This window comes from Pectinophora gossypiella, chromosome 2 (assembly GCF_024362695.1).
Source record: "Pectinophora gossypiella chromosome 2, ilPecGoss1.1, whole genome shotgun sequence".
Classification (NCBI taxonomy): Eukaryota; Metazoa; Arthropoda; class Insecta; order Lepidoptera; family Gelechiidae; genus Pectinophora; species Pectinophora gossypiella.
The window spans coordinates 12726158-12747800 of record NC_065405.1 but is presented as its reverse complement, the minus strand read 5'-3'; the positions used below and the strand labels follow the sequence as shown (position 1 = coordinate 12747800).

At 37.0% G+C, this 21643-nt stretch overlaps 2 protein-coding genes across 3 annotated transcripts; both read right to left on the bottom strand.

Annotated features, from left to right (window-relative positions):
- Positions 1–44: 44 nt before the first annotated feature.
- Positions 45–5180, bottom strand: LOC126374896 (protein rolling stone-like). The gene is made up of 4 exons (XM_050021675.1): positions 4828–5180; positions 2401–2514; positions 1939–2128; positions 45–689 (listed from the first exon to the last, which is right to left on the bottom strand). Exons 1-4 carry the CDS (start codon positions 5138–5140, stop codon positions 494–496), a joined length of 813 nt encoding a protein of 270 aa, XP_049877632.1. The 5' UTR covers positions 5141–5180; the 3' UTR covers positions 45–493.
- A 396-nt stretch (positions 5181–5576) lies between these two features.
- LOC126374882 (protein rolling stone-like) lies at positions 5577–21428 on the bottom strand. Of its 2 annotated transcripts, XM_050021664.1 has the most exons (5): positions 21237–21428; positions 14967–15360; positions 12554–12664; positions 10765–10960; positions 5577–6468 (listed from the first exon to the last, which is right to left on the bottom strand). In XM_050021664.1, exons 2-5 carry the CDS (start codon positions 15277–15279, stop codon positions 6273–6275), a joined length of 816 nt encoding a protein of 271 aa, XP_049877621.1. In that variant the 5' UTR covers positions 15280–15360; positions 21237–21428; the 3' UTR covers positions 5577–6272. The 2 variants fall into 2 exon arrangements, with proteins under 2 accessions (XP_049877621.1, XP_049877612.1); XM_050021655.1 differs by lacking the exons at positions 14967–15360; positions 21237–21428 and adding an exon at positions 13453–14046.
- Between the last annotated feature and the right edge of the window lie 215 nt (positions 21429–21643).

Below are 21643 nucleotides of genomic sequence, written 5' to 3'. Positions count from 1 at the left end.
AAAAATAACACTATATTCGAGACTGTTCATTTATTCTTAACGTAAATAATACAAAATAATTTATCACATTTGGTCATGATTCTTCACAAGCACTATACTTAACTAAGTATTCCGCAGCATTTATTTCAGACTAGACATTCGATGATACTCGTACTCCAGCAGAATGGTGGAGTGTGCTTATTATTTTATGCTCCTCTTCTCGATGAGTGTGAGCCTAGAAGTTGCATGAATATGGCCTGTTGTATTTGCTGATGCAACTTTTTACCCATTAGGTAATAAATCCGCCTGTCTAAGAGGCACAATAGAGTATGAGTTGATTTTATGGATTCACATTGTAGAGATGCGCGTTACCGTATCAATCTTGCTGCCATATTTTATTATTATAAAAAAGAGGCAGAAGATGTGAGGAGGGGCATGGCAGGAGGTGGTTATCGTCGCCCATGGACTGTTGCCGCACCAGAGTTGGATTTAATTAATAATTTAAGAGGAACTTTTAATTGTACGAATAGGTGATGTCCGAGATGACGACGACTTGGCGGAATCGCCGAGTGAGTGCGTTCCTGGCCAGCGCCAGCCCCACCACCACCAGGTGCACCACGATCAGCGCCACAGCTGATATCACCACCATCACCGTCGTGATCCCCGGCTCCGACCAGTCTAGTGTCGGATAGATGAAGTTATTGTCGAACCTGCAACAATACACTCAGTTTAGTATACACAATATAATATACGTCTCACAGCTGGGCACGTGCCACCCCCTGTCAACCGCAGGGGATATGTAACATACTCCAACACGTTGCTCCGAAGTGGGTTGGTGATACACTAAGTATATTTATAAGCATACACTTAGGTAGGACTTGTAGAATTGTAGTAAGACATAGTGGAAAGTCCTCTGAAGTACCTACCTACTGGTTTAAATGTTCTATATTTTGGCTGTGGTTTTGGTGCTAACTATTAGGTATTATTGATGCGAAAATGTTTTTGTTTGTTAATGCTTCCCAGGGCTGCCAGATGAAAAAAAGGCATGATCGTACGTCAACTACAAAAAAATCGTATTCCAAGGAGATTTTGAAATGAGAAGATAGTACAACTTAAAAGTTCAAAGTTTTTATTAAAAATGAGAATAATTCGTTAAGAATCAGATAAATAATGCAATAAAACTATTTATTAGACTTATACTAATTTTCTGAGGTTAATTTTATTTATTTTTTATTCGGAAAACTCCGCTTTTCGTCATCTATCGCCTGCATCACTTGCATGTCCTCGGGTTTTATTATTCTTGGAACCAGTATCATGAGTGGCAGTAACGTCGGTACTTTTTACTGTAATTACTGGAAACAGCATTGGTAGGTTCAAGACAGTCCAGTTCCGATAGAATGGGGTCATCTAAATCATATATTTTCTAATTTCTTCTGCACTTGTGATTAAAAAATGCCTGCAGCGTTGAAAAAAATCAAAGCTGCCGGAGGAACACATTTGTTTCATTACGAAATGTTGCCAGGTACCGAAAAATCGTACACTTTCCGTACGATCGTAGTCTTGCGATCGTACATGAGTAGAAATGCCAAAAAATCGTACGAGTACGATTTAAATCGTACATCTGGCAGCCCTGATGCTTCCACACCTTAATTACTCACCCGATCATCATTTTTGAAATAAATACGTTGTCAAGGGTACAGAAAAGTAACTTTCATACCATGATTTTCGAAGTCCATGCGGACGTTGTCGCGGGGTTAGTCACTTATAGCGACAGGTTAGGGCCGTATACTTGTTATTTTCGGTAGAAGAACGTACAGTCTTGCTGCTCACGAAGACTTTGCGTAGTTGGCGCATACATTAACACGTATACATATACTTTCCTACAATCAAAGGACGACGGCCTTGGGAGTCGCAAGAACTACCCTTTTTTAAATTTAGCATTAGATACATATAACTTACGGGTCCCTGCCGTCAGCCAAGTAAAAGAAGACGGTGAAGATGAGGTAGACGAGGGTGAAGCACACCGGGTAGAAGAAGTGCAGCGGCCGCGACGGCAGCCGTGACGTCACCAGCAGAAGCAGCATCAGAACAGAGTTTATTGCGTGGATAAACAAGTCTAACACCGGGTCTATTGCCAACTCCACGTCCTCTGTTGAAAAATACAGGTTAGAATTATAGAGCTTAGGTTTTATATGTTTTGCGATAAAGCGCAATGCTCTATCAACTCGTATACTAGTGTTATGAGTTTCTCAATGGGATTTTTCAAAATTAGGTAGTATATAAAACCGTTTAAAACCATAATCGCTAATCAAACTAGGGTCAAGTGATAATTAATTGTATAGGTAGGTAAGTACCTTTTTGAATTTTTAGAGACAATTTAGAGATCTTACATTGTTGGTAATATATTATTAAGGAACTTACCAAAACCCGTGAGAAATGTAAAATAGTATATGGAGATAAAGAAGGCCAGTGGAATGCCTATGTTGTACAGAGCCCAGTATGTTTTGACATACCACGGCAGGTCGAACGTCGCCTCTGAAAATATTATAGTTAATGTTTATTATCAATCGCATCACATGTACAATACTTAGCCATTTATTAATCAGTGAGTCAGTTATTAAAATCCGCGGTTGGGAAAATATCGGTATTTTCAAAGTCATAATCAATCTTAAATATTTTTAGAACATGATAATAATATAGATACAGGAAATAGATGTCCTATTGTTAATTAATTACAGATATGATGAATTGCTTACTTAGTGTGCTGTGTGTAATCAGTTTAAGCAACTTGGTAGAAGTATTTGTCGTTGAGTAAACTTCTTTTTATTCATTTTCATTTGACATTTATCACGCTTGACAGTGATTTCCTTTAATTTATCTTACCTTAGGTACGCTTACCTAACCTGAACATTTGATAGGTCCGGATTTTTTCAGAAGCGACTGCCTGTCTGACCTTCCGAACGAAAAATCAGTCCAATTACAGGTTAGATCACATGCTTTCGAAAACAATTTTTATCACCCCTAATAGTGTGTGGGTAGAGCTAAACAGAACTTCAAATTATTTACTTTAGGAATTTGTATGTTAAGATCAATAATTATATAAAGCATTGTATATTTACAATGATAGTTAGTAGTATATTAGTCTATGATTTAATTAAGTACTTTATTTTTAAGGTAATATTATGCACTATTTTTTATATTATACGTAAGACTTTACAAACTTCAAAACCCGCCTGCCAATCAGTTTACAAATTGTACCTAAAAAGATTTACTTTAATAATAACTTGATTTACTTATTAGTTTATTGCCTATTACTTTGAAAAAACCATACATATGATTGGAATCCCGTACCAGTGACCAGTGAGTGTGTGTGTTGGGTCACTGGTACGGGATTCCAATCCCTATTCGACTTTTGATGATGAAATAGCATAATATTGTATAATCAAAATGTTTCTAGGCATCACAGGCAAAATAATTTAACAACGAGTTAATCAAAATCAAGCATGGAATCGGGCCATCCTTGATTGAAATCAATTGCTGAAGCAATATGAATGAGTCAGAAAATGCGTTAGTCATTCAAATTATGACACTGAAACACTGAAACTTACACAAAAATATTTATGATAACATTATAAATAAGTACTCAAACCAATAAGCTTTTTGTACTGATGACTGATGTGCTGTCCACATACATATTATTATGCATACATAAACTCACGCCTATTTCCCATCGGGGTAAGGTACATTCACCAATCGTTTCATACACGTGTGCCTGTTCAGAGTAGATCGTACTAAACCTTTTTTAAAGGATATTCCCAGTATGGTCAATGTATGTTTTTTAGTTCTTCTCTGCCAGCCCTACCAACAAGCTTCACACATCTAATATTTGAAGCCAAAAAGCCTTAAAAAATACCATAATTCATCCTGTCAAATATACTACTCTATTTGACAGGCGCGTTATTTTTTGTTAAATTATTTATTTAACGATTAGATTTTTAATTTACTCTACAGGAAGCCGATTGTTTGCAAGCCCAGATGTTCTTGGACATGAACAGATCCCGGTGTGAAACAGGTAGCAGTAGGCATCTAAGTGAAGTATATTACATGCAGCTAATCTGAATACAGTACTATGAGACAAACTTCCATTCATATTGTCAACAGAAATGTAAAATTCAACAAAATAACGTTGATAGTAATTTCTGACATGTACGTACTTCATACAATTTAACATACAAATAAATCAGTATTACATATTATTATTTACCCACACAAAGTTGTTTGGATCTGGAAGATATCACTTTTACCGTCAAGGACGTATTTGTCTATTTAAGTTTAGATTTTTTTTCCTGTACATATACAGGACATCAGTAAATTTTAGCAAGTTGTTTGTAGATAGTAGGTTCCTACTACTTATTGTAGTTATTTGATTAATTTCGGATAATGTATTTAGACACCTCAGATTATATAATTTCTAATAAGCATGACATGCAGGTAAAGTATTATTTAATCATTATCTTATCTATATGAATTTGTGCGGCCATAGTCTATTTCACACGCTCTCATATATAAGTTGTTTAGATAAATGTACTTTGGTAATTACGTATTTCAGATTTAGATTAGACTTAGAGATTATATATTGGGAAGTACCTGGTAACCTACGCGTATGGGTACTTACTTTTTTAACGAAATGAACGTTCGCCCTTAAAATACGTTAAAATGCATTATTTGAGAAGACAATTTAAATAACTCTTATTTAAAATTTTGTGGAACTTTAATCAGGAAGAACTGCACTGAAGTCCTCTCAAACGAAGACAAAATTGAGAAATATAATAATTTATAAGTACTTACCGATTGATCCTCTCGTATAAGCCATCCAGGAGACGGCGAAGGCAAACCCGGAAGTCAGTGTAATCATGAACAGTCCCCAATGCGTCAGGTATATGAACCAGAATCCGAAGTTCATTCCCAGTCCCGTCATCACCATAGACGTTAAAATAATCGCCAGGCATCCTAAGAATATAATAGCTCTTAGGCAGAGCATGGGTAAGGCCGCCACATCCCTCTGCCAACACCCAAGGTAAAAGTCCGTAGGGTCACCATGTTTTAATTTGAATTTCGAAACTTGGAATTGTTTTTTGAAATATTTTCCCGCGGCACCCATTGTGGTCGAGTCACACTTATTACCGGCGTCGTCACCCGTCGTCGACTGTAGACGGTCCCGTCACAGATTTCTAATATCTTATCAGTTTAGATATTTATTGTTGCGAATGTGTATACGGTGGATTACCTACTATTTTTTATATAATTTCAGATAAACTTCCGCGAATCGTAGGAAACCTACTTGGGTACTTATATAGAATGGCAGTTGAATCATAATCATAAGGTTAGGTGATATTAGATTTTGTTTCCATGAATACAAAAGGGTATCCGTCATCTACATATTTTAGTGATTTAATTTAAGGAAATGTACTTGGAGGCATTGGTATTTTCATATAATGGTGTTCTCGAAAAAGGACTTAAATGAAGTGTAATTAAAATGGGGAAAGTTTATATTATCACTGTCTGAGACAAAAAGGAATAAATACAACTAGCTGCTTCTCAAGTCATTTATACGTCTTCAATACGGCCTATGTTTACAGTAAATACACAAACATAAGAACATATTAAATAGGTATTATACATGTGTTTACAAACATTATAAATATTATACAGTCCACAACAATTCTTAGTAAGTACAAGTGAAAAAATACGAAGAAGATTTGAGAGCTTTAGGCTAAAATAAGTTCAATAAAAATTGTGCTTCTTAAACCTTGCCTTTAAAAACTTAAAATTACTTAGTAGATAATTCAGTTACTCGCTTGTACAAATTACAGAATTCATAAATTATTACCTAAGTACCTAACTCTGGTGAACAAGATCACAGTTTGCTTTTGATAAATAAGTTAAATTATTTTCACAATTCATCATAGATATATTATTATTATAGTTGTTTAGTTTTGGACCTGCACAGATACGTAGTTTGGCAGTACGGTTGACAAGTTATCTTTTAAACAATTTAAATATATCACAATATTTCTGTCGCATAGAGTTGGCATTAAGCTCGATATAATTAACTTACTCTCGTACTTAATACATATACATGTCCCTTGTTGCTTAGTGTCACATCACTATACAGTTATTTGGCTTGAAAACACTTCAACCAATTTCTACTTATAAAATAAAAGTCTGTAAGCGCCTGTTAATGATAATTGAGCAAATGCTTCGATCGTCACTATAACTAGTATCTAGTGAGATCAAGCGTCGAACCCGTCATTGTAGACTCCGGTGGTGTCTCGTAGACACCGCTTGGCGATGAGATCGCGGAGACTGGCGATGCCGACCACTATTAAGTGAATCAGTCCAAGGAACAGGGCGGTGAGTGTCACCACTATCAGTGTTTGTTCCGGCTTCGACCAGTCCATCACCGGGTAAACGAAAGGGTTGCCCCATCTGAAAAATTAAAATGAAAATTCTATCAGGCGTTTTATGACATATTTTTCTCAAAAACTCGTATGCAAGATAATCTTTCATTAAAAGGAAATATACGTGATTCATTTATTTAAATCATGAGTACTAGTAATAATGTATTATTTGTAATGAGATAAAATATTTGTAAATTAACTAATCAATTTAAATTCCTTCTTGATATTTAGCTAAGACGAACAACTATACTTCATGAATAAGCATTAACAAAAACAAATACTTAGTGATCATTTTAAATCTATTCCTTATCGAATACTCGAGTCTGAAGAAGTAGAAATTTTTTGCAAGTCCGCCACTTTGTCTTATTATTACAAAAAGATGTTACCTATTTTTGTTTTCTAATACACTTATTTAAGTCCATTTTGCGTAACTTTTCCTTTTATAGTATAATATAGTATAAAAGAGCAATATAATGCAGTGGCGTTTTCCTCGACTATTCGCGTTTCAATTTATCATATATATTTGATAATTGTGCAAGCGACATTAGTGCTTTATACATTTGACCTTAGAGCCCTTGTAGCGTGGGTTGCATAAAAGAAATAAAAGGGCATTAAGGTCGCGTCAATCAAAAGTTACGAGTAACATCGTCGAAAGACAAGAGAATTGATGATTTCGTGATGCAATGTATATAATAAAGCTAAGGTAGGTACCTGTATATTTAATTGTTTTTATATTAAATAACAGTGGCGTCAACCGTGTGTGTGTGTTAACCGTGTGGTAGTTTAAGAGGAATACTACCCGTTATGTTTTTCATCTAGTTCCTAGTTCTGTGAGCACGATTCGACTATCGGAAGGTACGTATTTACATAGGTGATGGAAACTTATAACTATACAACTTACATAACATAACGTAAACAGCCTATGTACGTCCCACTGCTGGGCACAGACCTCTCCTCAATTAACTGGAGGGGGTGTGGACCATACTCTACCACGCAGGTCTATTGCGGGTTGGTGGACGCGTTTTTAATCACTAGACCACAGAGTCGGTATATTTTAGTTAACAAGTTCACTTACCAAAAATAATGTGTACAAAAATCTAACAACCTATTCACTCAAGAGAGATTACAAACGCGGATAAGTATTGTTATATTAAACAAAATATTAAAAACAAAAATCTAGCTTACAGAAACTTAACACTTGTATGCTTATTCTATAAAGCAAACTATAACATGTCAACTACTAAAATGTATTTACGTTTTAGAGGCACTGTGTGAAGCCTTCATGTTGCGAAACGTCTTCAATCTTTATTGTTTGGTTTGTCACACAAACAAAACCAAGGTTCTGCATTCGACTGAGACTTATAACTAAATACCGGTTCAACACTAGTGACTGCGACCAGAATTGAATGCATTTTTTTAATTACGCATTGCATTTTTTTTTTGATGTCTTTGACTACGATTTACGATTTTAGCACCGTTTCGTCTAATGGTGCCTACCCCTACTGCCTAAGCGGAAGGGTGGGACTAAGAAGAAATGCAGTTTAGATAATTTCGGATAAAAAAGATAATAAAAAGCGTTAGGTTTAGTTTTCCAATAAAATACTTTTGAGTGGTTTTCATATCACGCTCGTGAGAATAAAAGGCCTATTAATAAGTAAGTATGGAGTTCATCATCTTCCTAGCATTATCCTATTTTCATAGGATCCGCTTACCTAACCTGAAGATTTGACAGGTCCGTATTCTGACCTTCCAATCCGCGAAGGGATAACCAGCCCAATACAGGTATGTCACATACCTCCAAAAATGCATTTCTCGGGAATATGGGTTTCATCGCGACGTTTTCCGTCACAGCTGAGCAAGTGATAATCATTTATGATCCAAACATGAATTCGTAAACAAATTCGACAATAATTGGTTTAGGCTTGTGCTGAATTCGAACCTGCGACCTTAAAGTGAGAGGCAAGCGTTCTACCAACGGCTCCAGTAAGTAAGTACGTAGTTGTCATACAATATTTGTCCATTGGTATTTATTTACTAATGCACAATTATTTAAGTACCTCTGTGAATAAGTATGGAAGGCTCAATTGGATGCAGGCAAAGCGTGCAGAGACCATTAAAGGAAATATTGCGAGACAAAACGACAGCCTCAACCTTTAGGGTACAATTATATCTCTAAGCAAGTCGTGCGTACGATTGCATTAGTATTTAAAAATATGTAGTTATCTTTACTACTTACTAGGTAAGTCTAGTTGAATGTTTGGATGTAAAGGGTACTATAGAAGTACTTCTGACACACAAAAACTGTTATTATCATCATAGATAAAAGGAACATGAAAAATCACCGTTATACTGTTATATTTATTATCATATCAACCTACTTAATTTCTTCGCCCCATTTAACATTTCAATCCTTTTTCGTGTCAAGGGTTGATATTTCCCATAATACTTTACTTATTTTACTTGCCTAAGTACAAACATTAAACTAAAAATCACAGGTCTCACAAATGACCTCAATTAACGAAAATGATCGATTGTGCCGCGTTCAATTGCGTTGGTTACAGCTGTTGTAACACAATGTCACACGAAATACTAAACATAATGAGCGGGTCGGCCGACCACACTACATTTTGCGCACCTTCAGGCCTAATGATTGATAATTTGTTACAATGACTTCTTCATTTGTTGCCGCACTCCTGCGCAACGCTACGGTCACCAATACATTTACATTGCCGCTCAATAGTTTATGTTGTAAGCTTGTGTTACAGCAATTTGATTTAATAACCACTTAGTACACTTCCGAAAATGAGCGCTCAAAATCATCAGAACTACTTAAACCCTTTTGGATTAGTTCACATTTACAAAATGAAGTACTGTTTTGTGTTGGGAAATTGTGAACTCACTTGTGTGTGAATTAAGAGAGATCCAGTCCTTAAATAAGTCCGCACAGTGGTATGGCGGCGCTATAATGGGGCAAAAAGGGATGGTTCTCCGCGGCAATTGATCAATCTAATCTAAGCCGATCCTACTGAAAGTCCTCTCAATTTACTTTGTTTTTCCCTTTGTATTTTCCTTGCTACCTCGAATGGTCAGACGACCTCTATATGATTAACTAAATATCGATGAGTGATAAGAGGATAAAGTATAATTCATGGTATCTGACTATTGGTACGTTATGTCCCCGCTAATTGCTACGCTGCTAGATAAAGTCTAAATTTATTAGTTAATACTGGTGTGGAGGGAGGTATTATTGACGTAAGATAGGTATGAATTCGAAGATTTGTTAATTGATTGTATGACTACTTATCAAAAATCAAGACACGTGTATTACGTACAATATTATTATGTGTAGGAAGTCCAGTACGATTTGTGGGTCACATCAATATGTATGAAGTGCAGAACGTAATATATTACCAAAGGAAAATGTTTGTTGGATATGGTCGAGGTTGCGATGATCGCAGCTTTGAACTTGGCGAGGCCAAGACCTTGTCGGTGACGTTGCACGTTGTGTTTGACAGCCAATGTGATTATAGCTTTAGAATTATTAAAAACTATTTTCCGTTAAAGTAAGAATTGTTTCTTTTCTATGTGACATTTGTTGAATTGAAATGTTTTGGACGACATTGCTACCAGCTTTACCGTGCAAATGGGAAGCGCTAAGGGCCTAACCCGGTAGTAGGAATAGTAAAGTATTTCATAATACTTAATAATAGCTTTCCGGCTGAGTTTCTTGCACGTTTTTCGCAGTAGTGTAATCCATTGGTAGGAACTTTTTAAACAGTAAGTAATTAAGTACTTTTGCAGTTTGCAATAACCAGCAGTTTGGTTGTATCCTATTATAATGTATATTATAGGGGGCCTGGGGCCTACACCCCTGATTCGCGTTTACTACATTGTTGAATATTTCATTTTTGATTAATAATAATTTATATAGGTGCTTTCGGGTTATCTACAGTGTGGATGGGGGCCTGAACTCTAGCAATAAGTAGAGTAATTGATTGACGCACTACAGGTTACTGGGTTGGGCTGCACATTATAGCTTTATTATCATTATCTGGTAGATTCTATTGAATAATTTGATCTTCTATGTTATGTTAATGACAATTTATTATCTACAAAAAATAGGCAATCTGCGAGGGTAAGTAAGTCAATGTGTCTTCTGGTGACTTGTGGTTATAATGCTTAAGAATAGGATTGCGGGCACAAGTTCTGTATGGAGGTATATGATTGAACATGTCGTTATCGATAATGTGCGTTATAGGATCGATTTCTGTTCTGCGGGAGCTCATCAGTGACATAATTGTTGACATGACATGTTGATACGTACGGGTCAAGTCCCCCAGCGAAGAAGTAGATTATGGTAAAGAGAACGTAGACGCCGGCGAAATAAAGCGGCTGCATGATGTGCAGCAGTCTGCTGGGGTGCGCTGAGCACAGCAGCTCCACCAGCATGACGGCTGAGTTGACGCCGTGCAGCATGATATCCAGCACCGGGTTGGGCGCGTAGTTCAGCTTTTTTACCGCTGGAATGCGAAAGGAATCCGAATTAGTCCGCGGTAGACCGCTATCGCAACCGAAGCGACATAGATAGTGCTAAATATTTATATTTGAAATGTTTTTTATTAAAGGTATTCGTTTATTTTGTAGGCCTAGCTGCCTGATGATTATTATTATTACTAGGTACCTACCATTGATTACGATTAGTAAGCGAAACACGTGCACACGATCAGTATGCCACATAACGAAGTTTAATATGCGTGTTCTAGACGGAACAAACTTTGGATTCTAGAAATATAGTACTAATCTCAAACTATATTTATAAAAATAAGATAACTCGTCGATTATTTTCTGGCGCATCTTTATTTTCGCTGTTATAAAATGTTTTCCTCGGCAGTAGTAGATTTATAAAAATACATATCTTTGTCCGAAATATCTTATAAATATCTTTGTCCCTCCGGTTGATTGAGGGGAGGCCTGTGCCCAGCAGTGGGACGTATATAGGCTGTTTATGTATGTGTGTTATGTATATCTTTGTCAACTTTACTTTGATTTATAGGTTTTTGATTACTAAAAGAATGGACAGGCTTAAGGGAAGCTAAGAAGATGTAAGCTTTCTGTTAGTGCGAGTGCCTAACCTAATCCTTCATTGCAAGTTTATGCAATCGCTGCTGACAGTACTAGCTGCATCACGAATTACTTAATACCTGCTACGTGGCAAGAGTTGCATTCTGCAGAGCTAAAATAAATCCATGACCTATTGTTTGGATATAATTATTCTACGGCGGACATGATGTACCTACGCTACTAATGGGCACTCGCATTTATTACCCACGTGATGAGATGAAACTAAATTTAACGTTCTTTGTGATTTGCCAAATAGTATTTATAGTGCTAATGTTGACGTAGACTAAGTAGATATTAATACGCAGCAGGAACCTGCTCTAAAGAACTTTGGATAATGTTCCGTGAAGTAATTTGTCACACTATCACACTTTTAAATTCATTGATTTATACTTATCTTCTGTAAAAAATATATGGAATACCTACTCTATTAAATATATTCGTACGTGTGAAAGTATCCGATGTACCTAGATATCACTTTTACGAAAATAAATGAACTGGATTGGAATTGGAGCGGACAGACTGCACAGAGCATTGATATTTACAAAATGCTATGGGAATAGTTATTCCGTGATTACGCTGTTCAGAGAACGCGTGCCTTACATGGTCCCTTCGAATCCCAGCTTGGGCTCTAAACCATTGAATTCGACTTTAAGAGTTTCAATTTATGATTTAATCATAGACAATTGATATCACATGGTTTCTGGGATTTGTAGCTGATTTGTGGCTCATCCCCTTTAGTAATATATTATACATTAATACTTGCCCCTTACTACATGTGACATATATGTATACTGTACACTTCTGCCTACCCTTTCGGGGATGCAGGCGTGATCCTATATTATATTATGTTAAAATTAATGAAGGAGGATTAAGGTCAAATAAAAGCCCAAGTCAAATCCAGTTTTGTGAATCAAGATCAAGCTTTAGATCAGACCCATGTCATGCTCATGTGTTTACATTGATGTAAACTGATAAGATGGCAAATAACTCACAAGATCTCAAGACGCCCCAGTAGAAGATGGTGACGAGGAAGGCGACGGGAATGGTGATGTTGTACAACACCCAATATGTCTTCACGTACCATGGTAATCCAAACGTCGCGTCTGTAAACATAAACATATCCATTCATCATGTGGACCTCCGCGATGTGAAACAATATTCTTCAAAAGACAGCCATTGGCCGAGATGCCAAAACATTGCTGTTGGTCAATTTGACATCGCTTCTAAATGAAATCCAAATATGCGCCAAATTCTAACATTAGCATAACAAACATTTTGTGTCTCCTTTTGAATGGACAAAATGGACCCTATTTGTTTTCTAAAGTTTATTTTTTAAGATTGGGTAAAACACAACCACTAAAGTTTATGTATGTTATATTCTCATAAAACTAACAGCTTTACATAGAGTCTTGCATTACAAATCTAATGCTGTATCTGGTATCAAGCACGTCTGCAGTAATCCTCATAGACAATACAGGTTGTATTGTAATATTAAATGTCTGACTAATGTTCGTCCAACGGGCACAAGGACGTTTAGAGACGTGATCCTATCGCAGCCTCCATCTTCAATCAACTTTACATACTCGTCCCTTAGTGTCTCTTAGACATTTTCATGTATGTTTTCCTGTCCACTGCCCTTAGAGACTTCATTACATTGACCCATCTGCGCCATTGTAATTCTATTAGGCTGTCTGGCATTCATTGGAAAAATGTTCCAAAAGCGCATTTGTGAGACTATTGTTACTTTAATACTCATCTACAAACTGGTAAAGCTTCAAATATCTATTAACCTACAACTGGTAATCTTAATACCTACTTTCCTGATAGAGACTGTCAAGATAATGACAACTGTAATTAAAACAAAAAGTGAATGTATCCAAACACAGCATACCGATAGGTCGATTAAAGTAAACACACGCTGACACAGCCGCCCCGAAGCCTGTGGAGAGGGCGACGAGAATGTATCCCCAATGTGTGACGTAGATGAACCAATAGCCGCAATTGATATCCAATGTCAAGGGCATCCAGACGATAGAGGTTATAAGCACACATATTGAGTACAGGAAGAGGAAGATCCGTAGCGACATCAGCGGGACACACGACCGGCTACTTTGCCAACAGCTCACGTAGAAGTTCGACGGCGAAGGGTGCTCGAGCAAACACTGCCGCCACTGACATTGACTGCCACACTTCACACAAAGCATGTTCATTCAACTCATAGTCAACAGTCGTAACAACGAAACACACTTATTATTTTGTTCTGGTATCATGATTATCACTAGCGTATCACAAACCGCGACGCATCGGTTGTAAATTATTGACTTTTACATTTTATCAATCGCCGTTATCAGAAACGTGACTGTCGGGATTTCGTGTTGGTGTCTGACTGAATGGCGAAAAATGGTTAGAATCGGTGAAGCGTGAGATCGAGTGCAATGAGAGTCGCGGTGAACTTGCCTCGATAGCCAAGGTCTTGCGACACCGAGGCGCTCAGCTAGCGGTCTATCACTATCTGAGGACTATAACTAGTTTAATGGTCTCTGTTATTACCTTATTCTATCTTTACCACTCAATGAAGACCAAGTAAATATTGTTATTATACTTAGAATGTGTAAAACTTCTTTAATATTAATTATATGTTATTTTCTTAAGTATATTATGTTAGTGAATTTATATGTTTATGCATTTGGAATAGCATTTTTTTACAACACTACATTATTCCTTTGTATTCAATGTCAATCGCTATGTTAATCGTATACAACAACATCTTCATGGCTAGGTTATGTTCCAACAATCGTGCTAGTTTTATGAACTCGCAAAAATGACGCAACTAAGAAAAAATGTTAAAATTGCTGTAAACAAGTGTTGCATTTGACGGGCTGAGATGGTATCACGGGGTTCGCCGGTACCCACGGCCCGTGGCATATTCGCGTTCACAATCGGATCGTGAGACAAGATTTGCGAAATCCACACACGTGCGTGACCAACATTGGTGCATATCTGTGTTATTTATTGCTCACCTAGCGCCCGTGACTTCACGCTCGAAATACGTTAACGAGTTATTACATTTATCGCGTTTGTTGACTCTTCAGCGTGTCATTATGACAAAAATAAATAGTCTGCAGTGTACGCTGGCGTACTAATGTTTTATTGATTGTTAATCTTAGTACATGTGTTTAAATCACTTACTAGATAGTAAGGTGTTACAGATTTGCTGCCTAGATTTGAGTCAACGGCCTGTGCGGTCAGTTGCACTGTATCTCATATTACTTGCTCGCCATTCATACAAAGAGTGCAATGTGATAGAAATCTATGCTAATGTTAGTTCGATTGACGCAACCTGTGATTAGTTCTGCATCAGTAGCCGTAATAAACATGTGGGTGTAAAAACAAATTCATTCTTACCAGACGATCCGCTGGGCTTCTTAATGACTACGAGGATGCCGAAGATACTCTCCACGATTATGAACATGAGGCCCCAATGTGTCATGTAGAGTAGGAACTTTTCTGTGGGGCCCCAGAAAGAGGCTACTGACACAGCAGTGACGACTGTTGCCCAAATTAGGATAGGGATTCTCCAGAAGAGTGGTGATACGTTTCCGAACCATGATCTCGTGAATTGATCTGACGTTTCCTCTATTTTTCCCAATGCCGCTGTGATGCAGTACACTGCATTTTGTGCTACGGCCTTTTTCTTCATGTTTGCTATCAAAACCATTTGTCAGTGAAGAGTTCAAGAGCGCGTCTTGTGTAGCCAGCAGGTTTCAATGTTCAATCTCTTGCGGCAATCTTGGAGAGGCTGCAACAAAGCAAATAATTTATTTATCTTGTGCACATTTTGCTCCAAGGCGCGATATAATGAATTTGATATTTTCTACGAGGGGAGGTCAAAAAGTTCGCGGAACGGAGGGGTTGGAGGGGGTTGGTTTGCTCGTACAGGTAGCTGCTAGTTGCACACCTCATTAACAGTATATGTACCAAGTTTGAAGCAAATCGGGTCATTAACGTTTGAACTATCGACCAGCAAACAAGTGAATCGGGAAGAACTCAGCGAATATGGAGAAAATTGAACACCGCGCCGTCATTAAGTTCCTCACCAAGCAAGGAAAATCCGCTCAGACGATTTTTCAAGAGCTGTTAGCAGTTTACGCGGACTCTGCCCCTGGTAAAACCATGGTTTACAAGTGGCATAGTCTTTTCAAGCAAGGAAGAGAGTCGATTGAAGATGACCCCCGCTCCGGACGGCCCATTGAGGCCACCACACCGGAAATCATCGAAAAAGTAGAGAAACTTGTATTAGAAGATACCCGCTTGAAGAAGAAGCAGCTTGCAGCAATGGTCGGTGTATCCGAAACAAGTATTTTAAATATCCTACATCAACATCTTGGGATGACTAAGGTCAGCGCAAGATGGGTTCCAAGAATGCTCACGCCACTTCAAAAAAGCGAGCGTGTCGAGTGTTCTCGCCAGTTTTTAGAGCTCTGTGGAGAGAATAAGGAAGAAGTTATGGCCCGGATTGTTACTGGAGATTGAACCTGGGTTCACCACTATGAACCTGAGTCGAAGCAAGAGTCGATGCAGTGGCATAAAAAAGGCACACCTCCTCCAAAGAAGTTTAAGGTGTCACAATCGGCCGGAAAGATCATGGCCACTATTTTTTGGGATACAGAAGGTATTTTGCTGATTGATTATAAAGATCGTGGTGTGACTATAACGGGACATTACTACGCTTCTTTACTGGATAGATTGAAAGAGGCTATCAAGGAAAAAAGAAGAGGAAAGCTGTCAAGAGGTGTGCTCCTTTTGCACGACAACGCACCCGTCCACACGTGCCATGTTGCGACGGCTGCCATTCACCGATGCGGGTTCGAAAAATTAAACCACCCGCCTTACAGTCCAGACTTGGCCCCCAGCGATTATTATTTGTTCCCAAAAATGAAAAAGGAACTGCGTGGACGAAAATTTGGCGATGATGAAGAAGTCAAGTCTGCAATTTCGGCCTATTTTGACAGCAAAGAGAAATCTTTTTTTTATGATGGAATAAACAAATTATTTGATAGATCCGGAAAATGTGTTAAGGTTAAGGGAGAATATATTGAAAAGGAAAAATAGTTTCGTGTTTAATTTCGACCCCCTTCCCCCTCATTCCGCGAACTTTTTGACCTCCCCTCGTACTTTAGGCCGTGATGAGCACATTAGCATATGAAAGAGTTCGCATACGACTCTCGGCCCGAGTTCAATGCAAAATTCCGCTTAACGGCAGGTGTTAAAATTTTCATGTACCTATTGCAAAACACAGAGTAAAACATTGGAGAACAATTAAATTTTATGCACTATTTGAAAACCTTCTTAATATACGCTAGTCCTTCAAAGATGCTATAGCTCGGTAAGTGATTGAGTGGATTTGATGATCTACGTATTTCATAATCCGCTAATAGACGTATTAGCGAATATTTACTAACAAGATGCAATAGGCTAGTTTCCAACTAGTCAAATCAGTTACTTTTTACTAAACGTCAAAACACGAAATTACTATGGAATTTGTATGAAAACGCACACTGTGACGTCATAGAAAAACGTAATAAAATGTCGAACTTATTATTACGTTTTTCTTGATTAAAATTCATAACTAAGTTAAATAAAATAAAGAAAATGCTTTTCGTTAGTTTCACATTTGTGTTTATTTAGTAATCAGAATTTCATAATTTATCTTGAACCTGGTACACGACCCAATTGTATTTCAATGCAATGGTATCTACAGAAAAAGTGTCTGCGAGTTTATTTATAGGTATTTGTATACTCGTTCGGAATTTCAGAGCGTATGGAAGCTGTGGACCGGAACACACATCATTTTGCCTGCTTGTTTGCACTACGTCATCACATCGTGTAGCCGTGTTACTAGAGTGCTTATGTAAACGTAAAAGTCAAGGTGAAGATTTGTTGTGCCTTGCGGTGCGTAAATAATAGAATTCTTATTTAAATGGTGCAAAAATTTCGGCTAGATACTCTGTATTACGGGTCTTGTGCAAGCTTATACAATGGGAATTACTACGGCTGATTCTGCTTATGTATCGCGGTCGTTCTCATACAGAATCTTTAGATCCAAAATGTCGTCATAGATACCATTCGTTTCGGCGCCCGATTGTTGTAAAAGAGTAATTGAAGTTGTTAGTTTTTTATGACGACATGCTCAATGGATCTAATTCAAGTTCACGATGTTATCAATAAAACAAACGTTGGTAATGACCCACAAAACTTATGATACTTAACATTTGGCATTTCTATAAAAGTGCGCTTGAGGGTTTATTATGGCAGTTTCAAGACCACTCGTCGAATCTACATAACTTTGACACCGCATGGCTATTTGCAAAACCTTGAATAAAAAATATTCCGATGACGGCATTGACGTAACCTTTTCTAAAAAGCCACAAAATATACCTACTAGCTCAAGTATTTATAATTTAGTATTAATTATTAAAAAGTGAATTATGCTTGAGAAGATGATGCATTACAATTAAGTCTGAATAACGTGCATAAACTTGTGACCGATACCAAGTCGTAATGTTAATAATTTTATTATCAACCAATATTTATATTTTGCTTTTACATAATTATTTTATGATAATAAGAAAAATAAACAGTACAGATACCTCGTCCGACCTGCAGCTCCATGGGAAACTGTCTGAGCGAATGTAACAAGCAACTTCCACAAGTTCAACTTTAACCGCATACTTATCCATTCGATTAGCTTCGAGTAAATCAGATCGCGTGCCAGAGTATAACATTAACAGTTAACTAACAAGATGAATGATAATATGCTTAGATTGCATGGTTAATTGCAACGAAATGGTTGAAACTTCAGGGTTGTAGAAAACGAGGAAAATGCGTCCTAGTTGTCCTAGCCTCGAGGATGCGGCAACATTAAGGGCAATACACACCAACGCATACACACACACACCCACACAGACACACACACACACACACACACACACACACACACACACACACATACACACACACACACACACACACACACAAATCACTGCCCACCGACACAACCCGGCGGCCTATAAGAAAAGAATCATGTCGCCAGCATGAGCCCGTCGACATGTCGCTAACATATCGGCGACATGACTACACTGCGCACTCTGTTGCCTGGTGACACTCAACTTCTCGCGAATTCGCGAACTAGCCTGCTGTCAAACAGTCTTTGCCAACAACAGTCGTCGGGTCGGCGGGTTTGATGTACATATATTGCGCTTTAAGGATATGCGGCGCACGCGCGTTTCTAAACATCCGCACATACCGCAGATAGCTATTTATTTTTATATAGAGCACATTGGATTAAATTTTCGTCACAGGATGTTACCCACAGACCGGAGTTGCGGTCCAACTCTTACTTGCGAATACTTGCGATTCAATACCAACAAAAACGCCTTCAATATTAATACATCTGATAAAGCACGCATGTGCGAGCTGGGCTAAGTACCTACTAATAGATAGATAGATAAAATAATGGTAGGCATGTAATTAAATTCATTATAATAATGAACGAATAAAAATGTCGTAAGTATCGGTAATAGGCTAGTTTCCAACTAGTCAAATCAGTAACTTTTTAGTAAGTAAACGTCAAAAATCGAAATTACTATGAAATTTTGAAAATTGCTTTCTTAGATTAATTGCTTCAATGTGGCCTTTTTAACCCCCCTGTACACACAAGCTAACGACTATATTTCCAATTGGAATAACATACATCGCATGGTGAACTAATTACCCGTGTTTCACAAGGCTTTATGTCCCTGTTTTGCGCTTTAGTTGTGTTTCTGTTGTCGTTGAGTGATTGTGTTTAATTAAGTATATAAAATGCAATTCACGCACGGCTAGAACTTTACGAGGATAAATAGAGTTTATTGTTATTTAAACCTGTTCGCGTTCTTTATATCAGAAACTACATTCACATCTGGGAAAAAAAGGAATAACGCATTTAAAGCCAGCACAATATTTAAAGGTGAATGCGAGTGTAGGTTAGTTAAGTAAAGTGCAATATTTGTTCACTTTTATTATACAAATATTTCGTATGCTAAATTGTAGTAAATATAAAAACTAACCACAACACTGACTAGAGATCGCTCTTAGGCCGCCTTTGCCTACCTTAAAATAAGTTTATCCTGTAAATGTCTCGTAAATTTGTGTGCAATAAAGTGTTTTTATTATTATGAACTATAATATAAAATAAATAAAGATAAAGATTTTTAGTGTGTATAAAAGATACAGTTATAAATAAATGTTGCAGTTATAGTTGCAAATTACGTCTCAGGATTTTTTTCTCTTGGTAATGAAATAATATAAGAAGGAGACAGATATACAAAAAGCTATTAAAGAGTACTTACATACTCTTGGATAAGTTGGTTTATAAAATAATTATTAGTTTTCATTCAAAAATTCTTTGATGCCATGAAAACATTTTTGTGCAAGCCATGTCTTAAATAATATAGCATTGTAACAAGTTTGAGTTATAAAGAGACTCCTTCCAGATAACATGTACGATGTATACTCAAATCACTAGTTTCATATAAAAGACATCAACGCGTAGTATATTGAAGGTAGAAGAAATAGGTAGGTACTTACTAAAATAATTACGCACTGGAGTTGTTTGAATTGAATAATTTAAACCTGTTAGTGCAAATAACCACCATTTATGTCGACAGAAAACTGTCTAAAGGTCATTTGAAAACCCAGATATTTAGTTAAAGTGCCATAGCCGTCATCAAAGAAGCCTTATGAGATCGCTTAGGTGGTCTGTTTTGTCTTCTAATCTATAATTTGAAACCGATACATTTTTTTTGATCTTTTACGTTTTATTTGGGTATTATCGTTGGAAACATCCACTGTTTGGGATACTGACTTCATATTCTTATCGGGAGATAATGATGGGAACTTTAATTAAAGATTATTTTGAGTGTAATGTAACGTAATTTTTTTGTCCTTATATATCAGTGATTATATAGAAATATACTAGTCACAACATAAAAAAAACACTTACTCTATGTAGATGTAGATTACAAATGACTATAAAACCCTACACTATGCAAGATCTATCACGAAGGTTTGACATGCTCTTGACTTAACCAATTATTATTACAATTATTATTATTATACACTATATAATTTTAATTGGTTCCGCATAAATATTTTCCGCGTATTCTGCATCTTTATGTTGCAACCTGCATTGTTGTATACATTTCCTTTGTTTTATTTTTTATATAGGTTTACGTATCAGCGATTAGTTGTCCTTAGTTAGACTCATTTTAAATTAATTATAGGTAGGTTAAGTATGTCTACTTATAAAATTATTCGTTTAAGTATTCGCAACAAAATCTAGAACCATTGTTAGTAGGTCGTCCACAATAAATGTTATTTAAATAGACATAATAATGTTAGTATGTATATATACGTACACACAACGTACATCGAATGATATTACGGTACGGAGAAAACTTCACCGTTTCGGATAATCATATAAACTATCAAATAGGTACAATCTGCGTAGAAAAATAAACATAAGATTTGTTTAAATAGATCATCGTCAATAAATGATATTGTAATTAGGTAATTTAATGTTTGCGAATTTACTATTATTAATAATAAAAAAGTTCCCGTATATTATTTACATACCATTTTTTACAGGCATACTCGGTATCAGAACAACACTTTGGCGTATTTAAATTACAAAACTTTTCACTTAAACTTTAACTTAGAATAATATCTATCGCGGATTCCTCTCGACGTGTGGTGTACATGCGAGTATAGGAGTGCGTGAGTGATGCGCGCGCCACACGCGTGTTTCAGCGCGCGACTGAGGGCGCACGCGCACCGCACGGTCGCGGATGCTGTGCGTTACATCCGCTGCGACTCCCGCAATAACATCGCCAGCTGTAAATGTCATGCGCCTAGTGAACAAGTTTTGCAAAGTGTGGTTCGGTTAGAAATAGTTTAAATTGTTTACTTTTGTTATTGGATCATGGAAATTGTCTCTTCATCAAATTGTTTATCTTTTTTGTCAGCCCATCCAGGCAATCCAG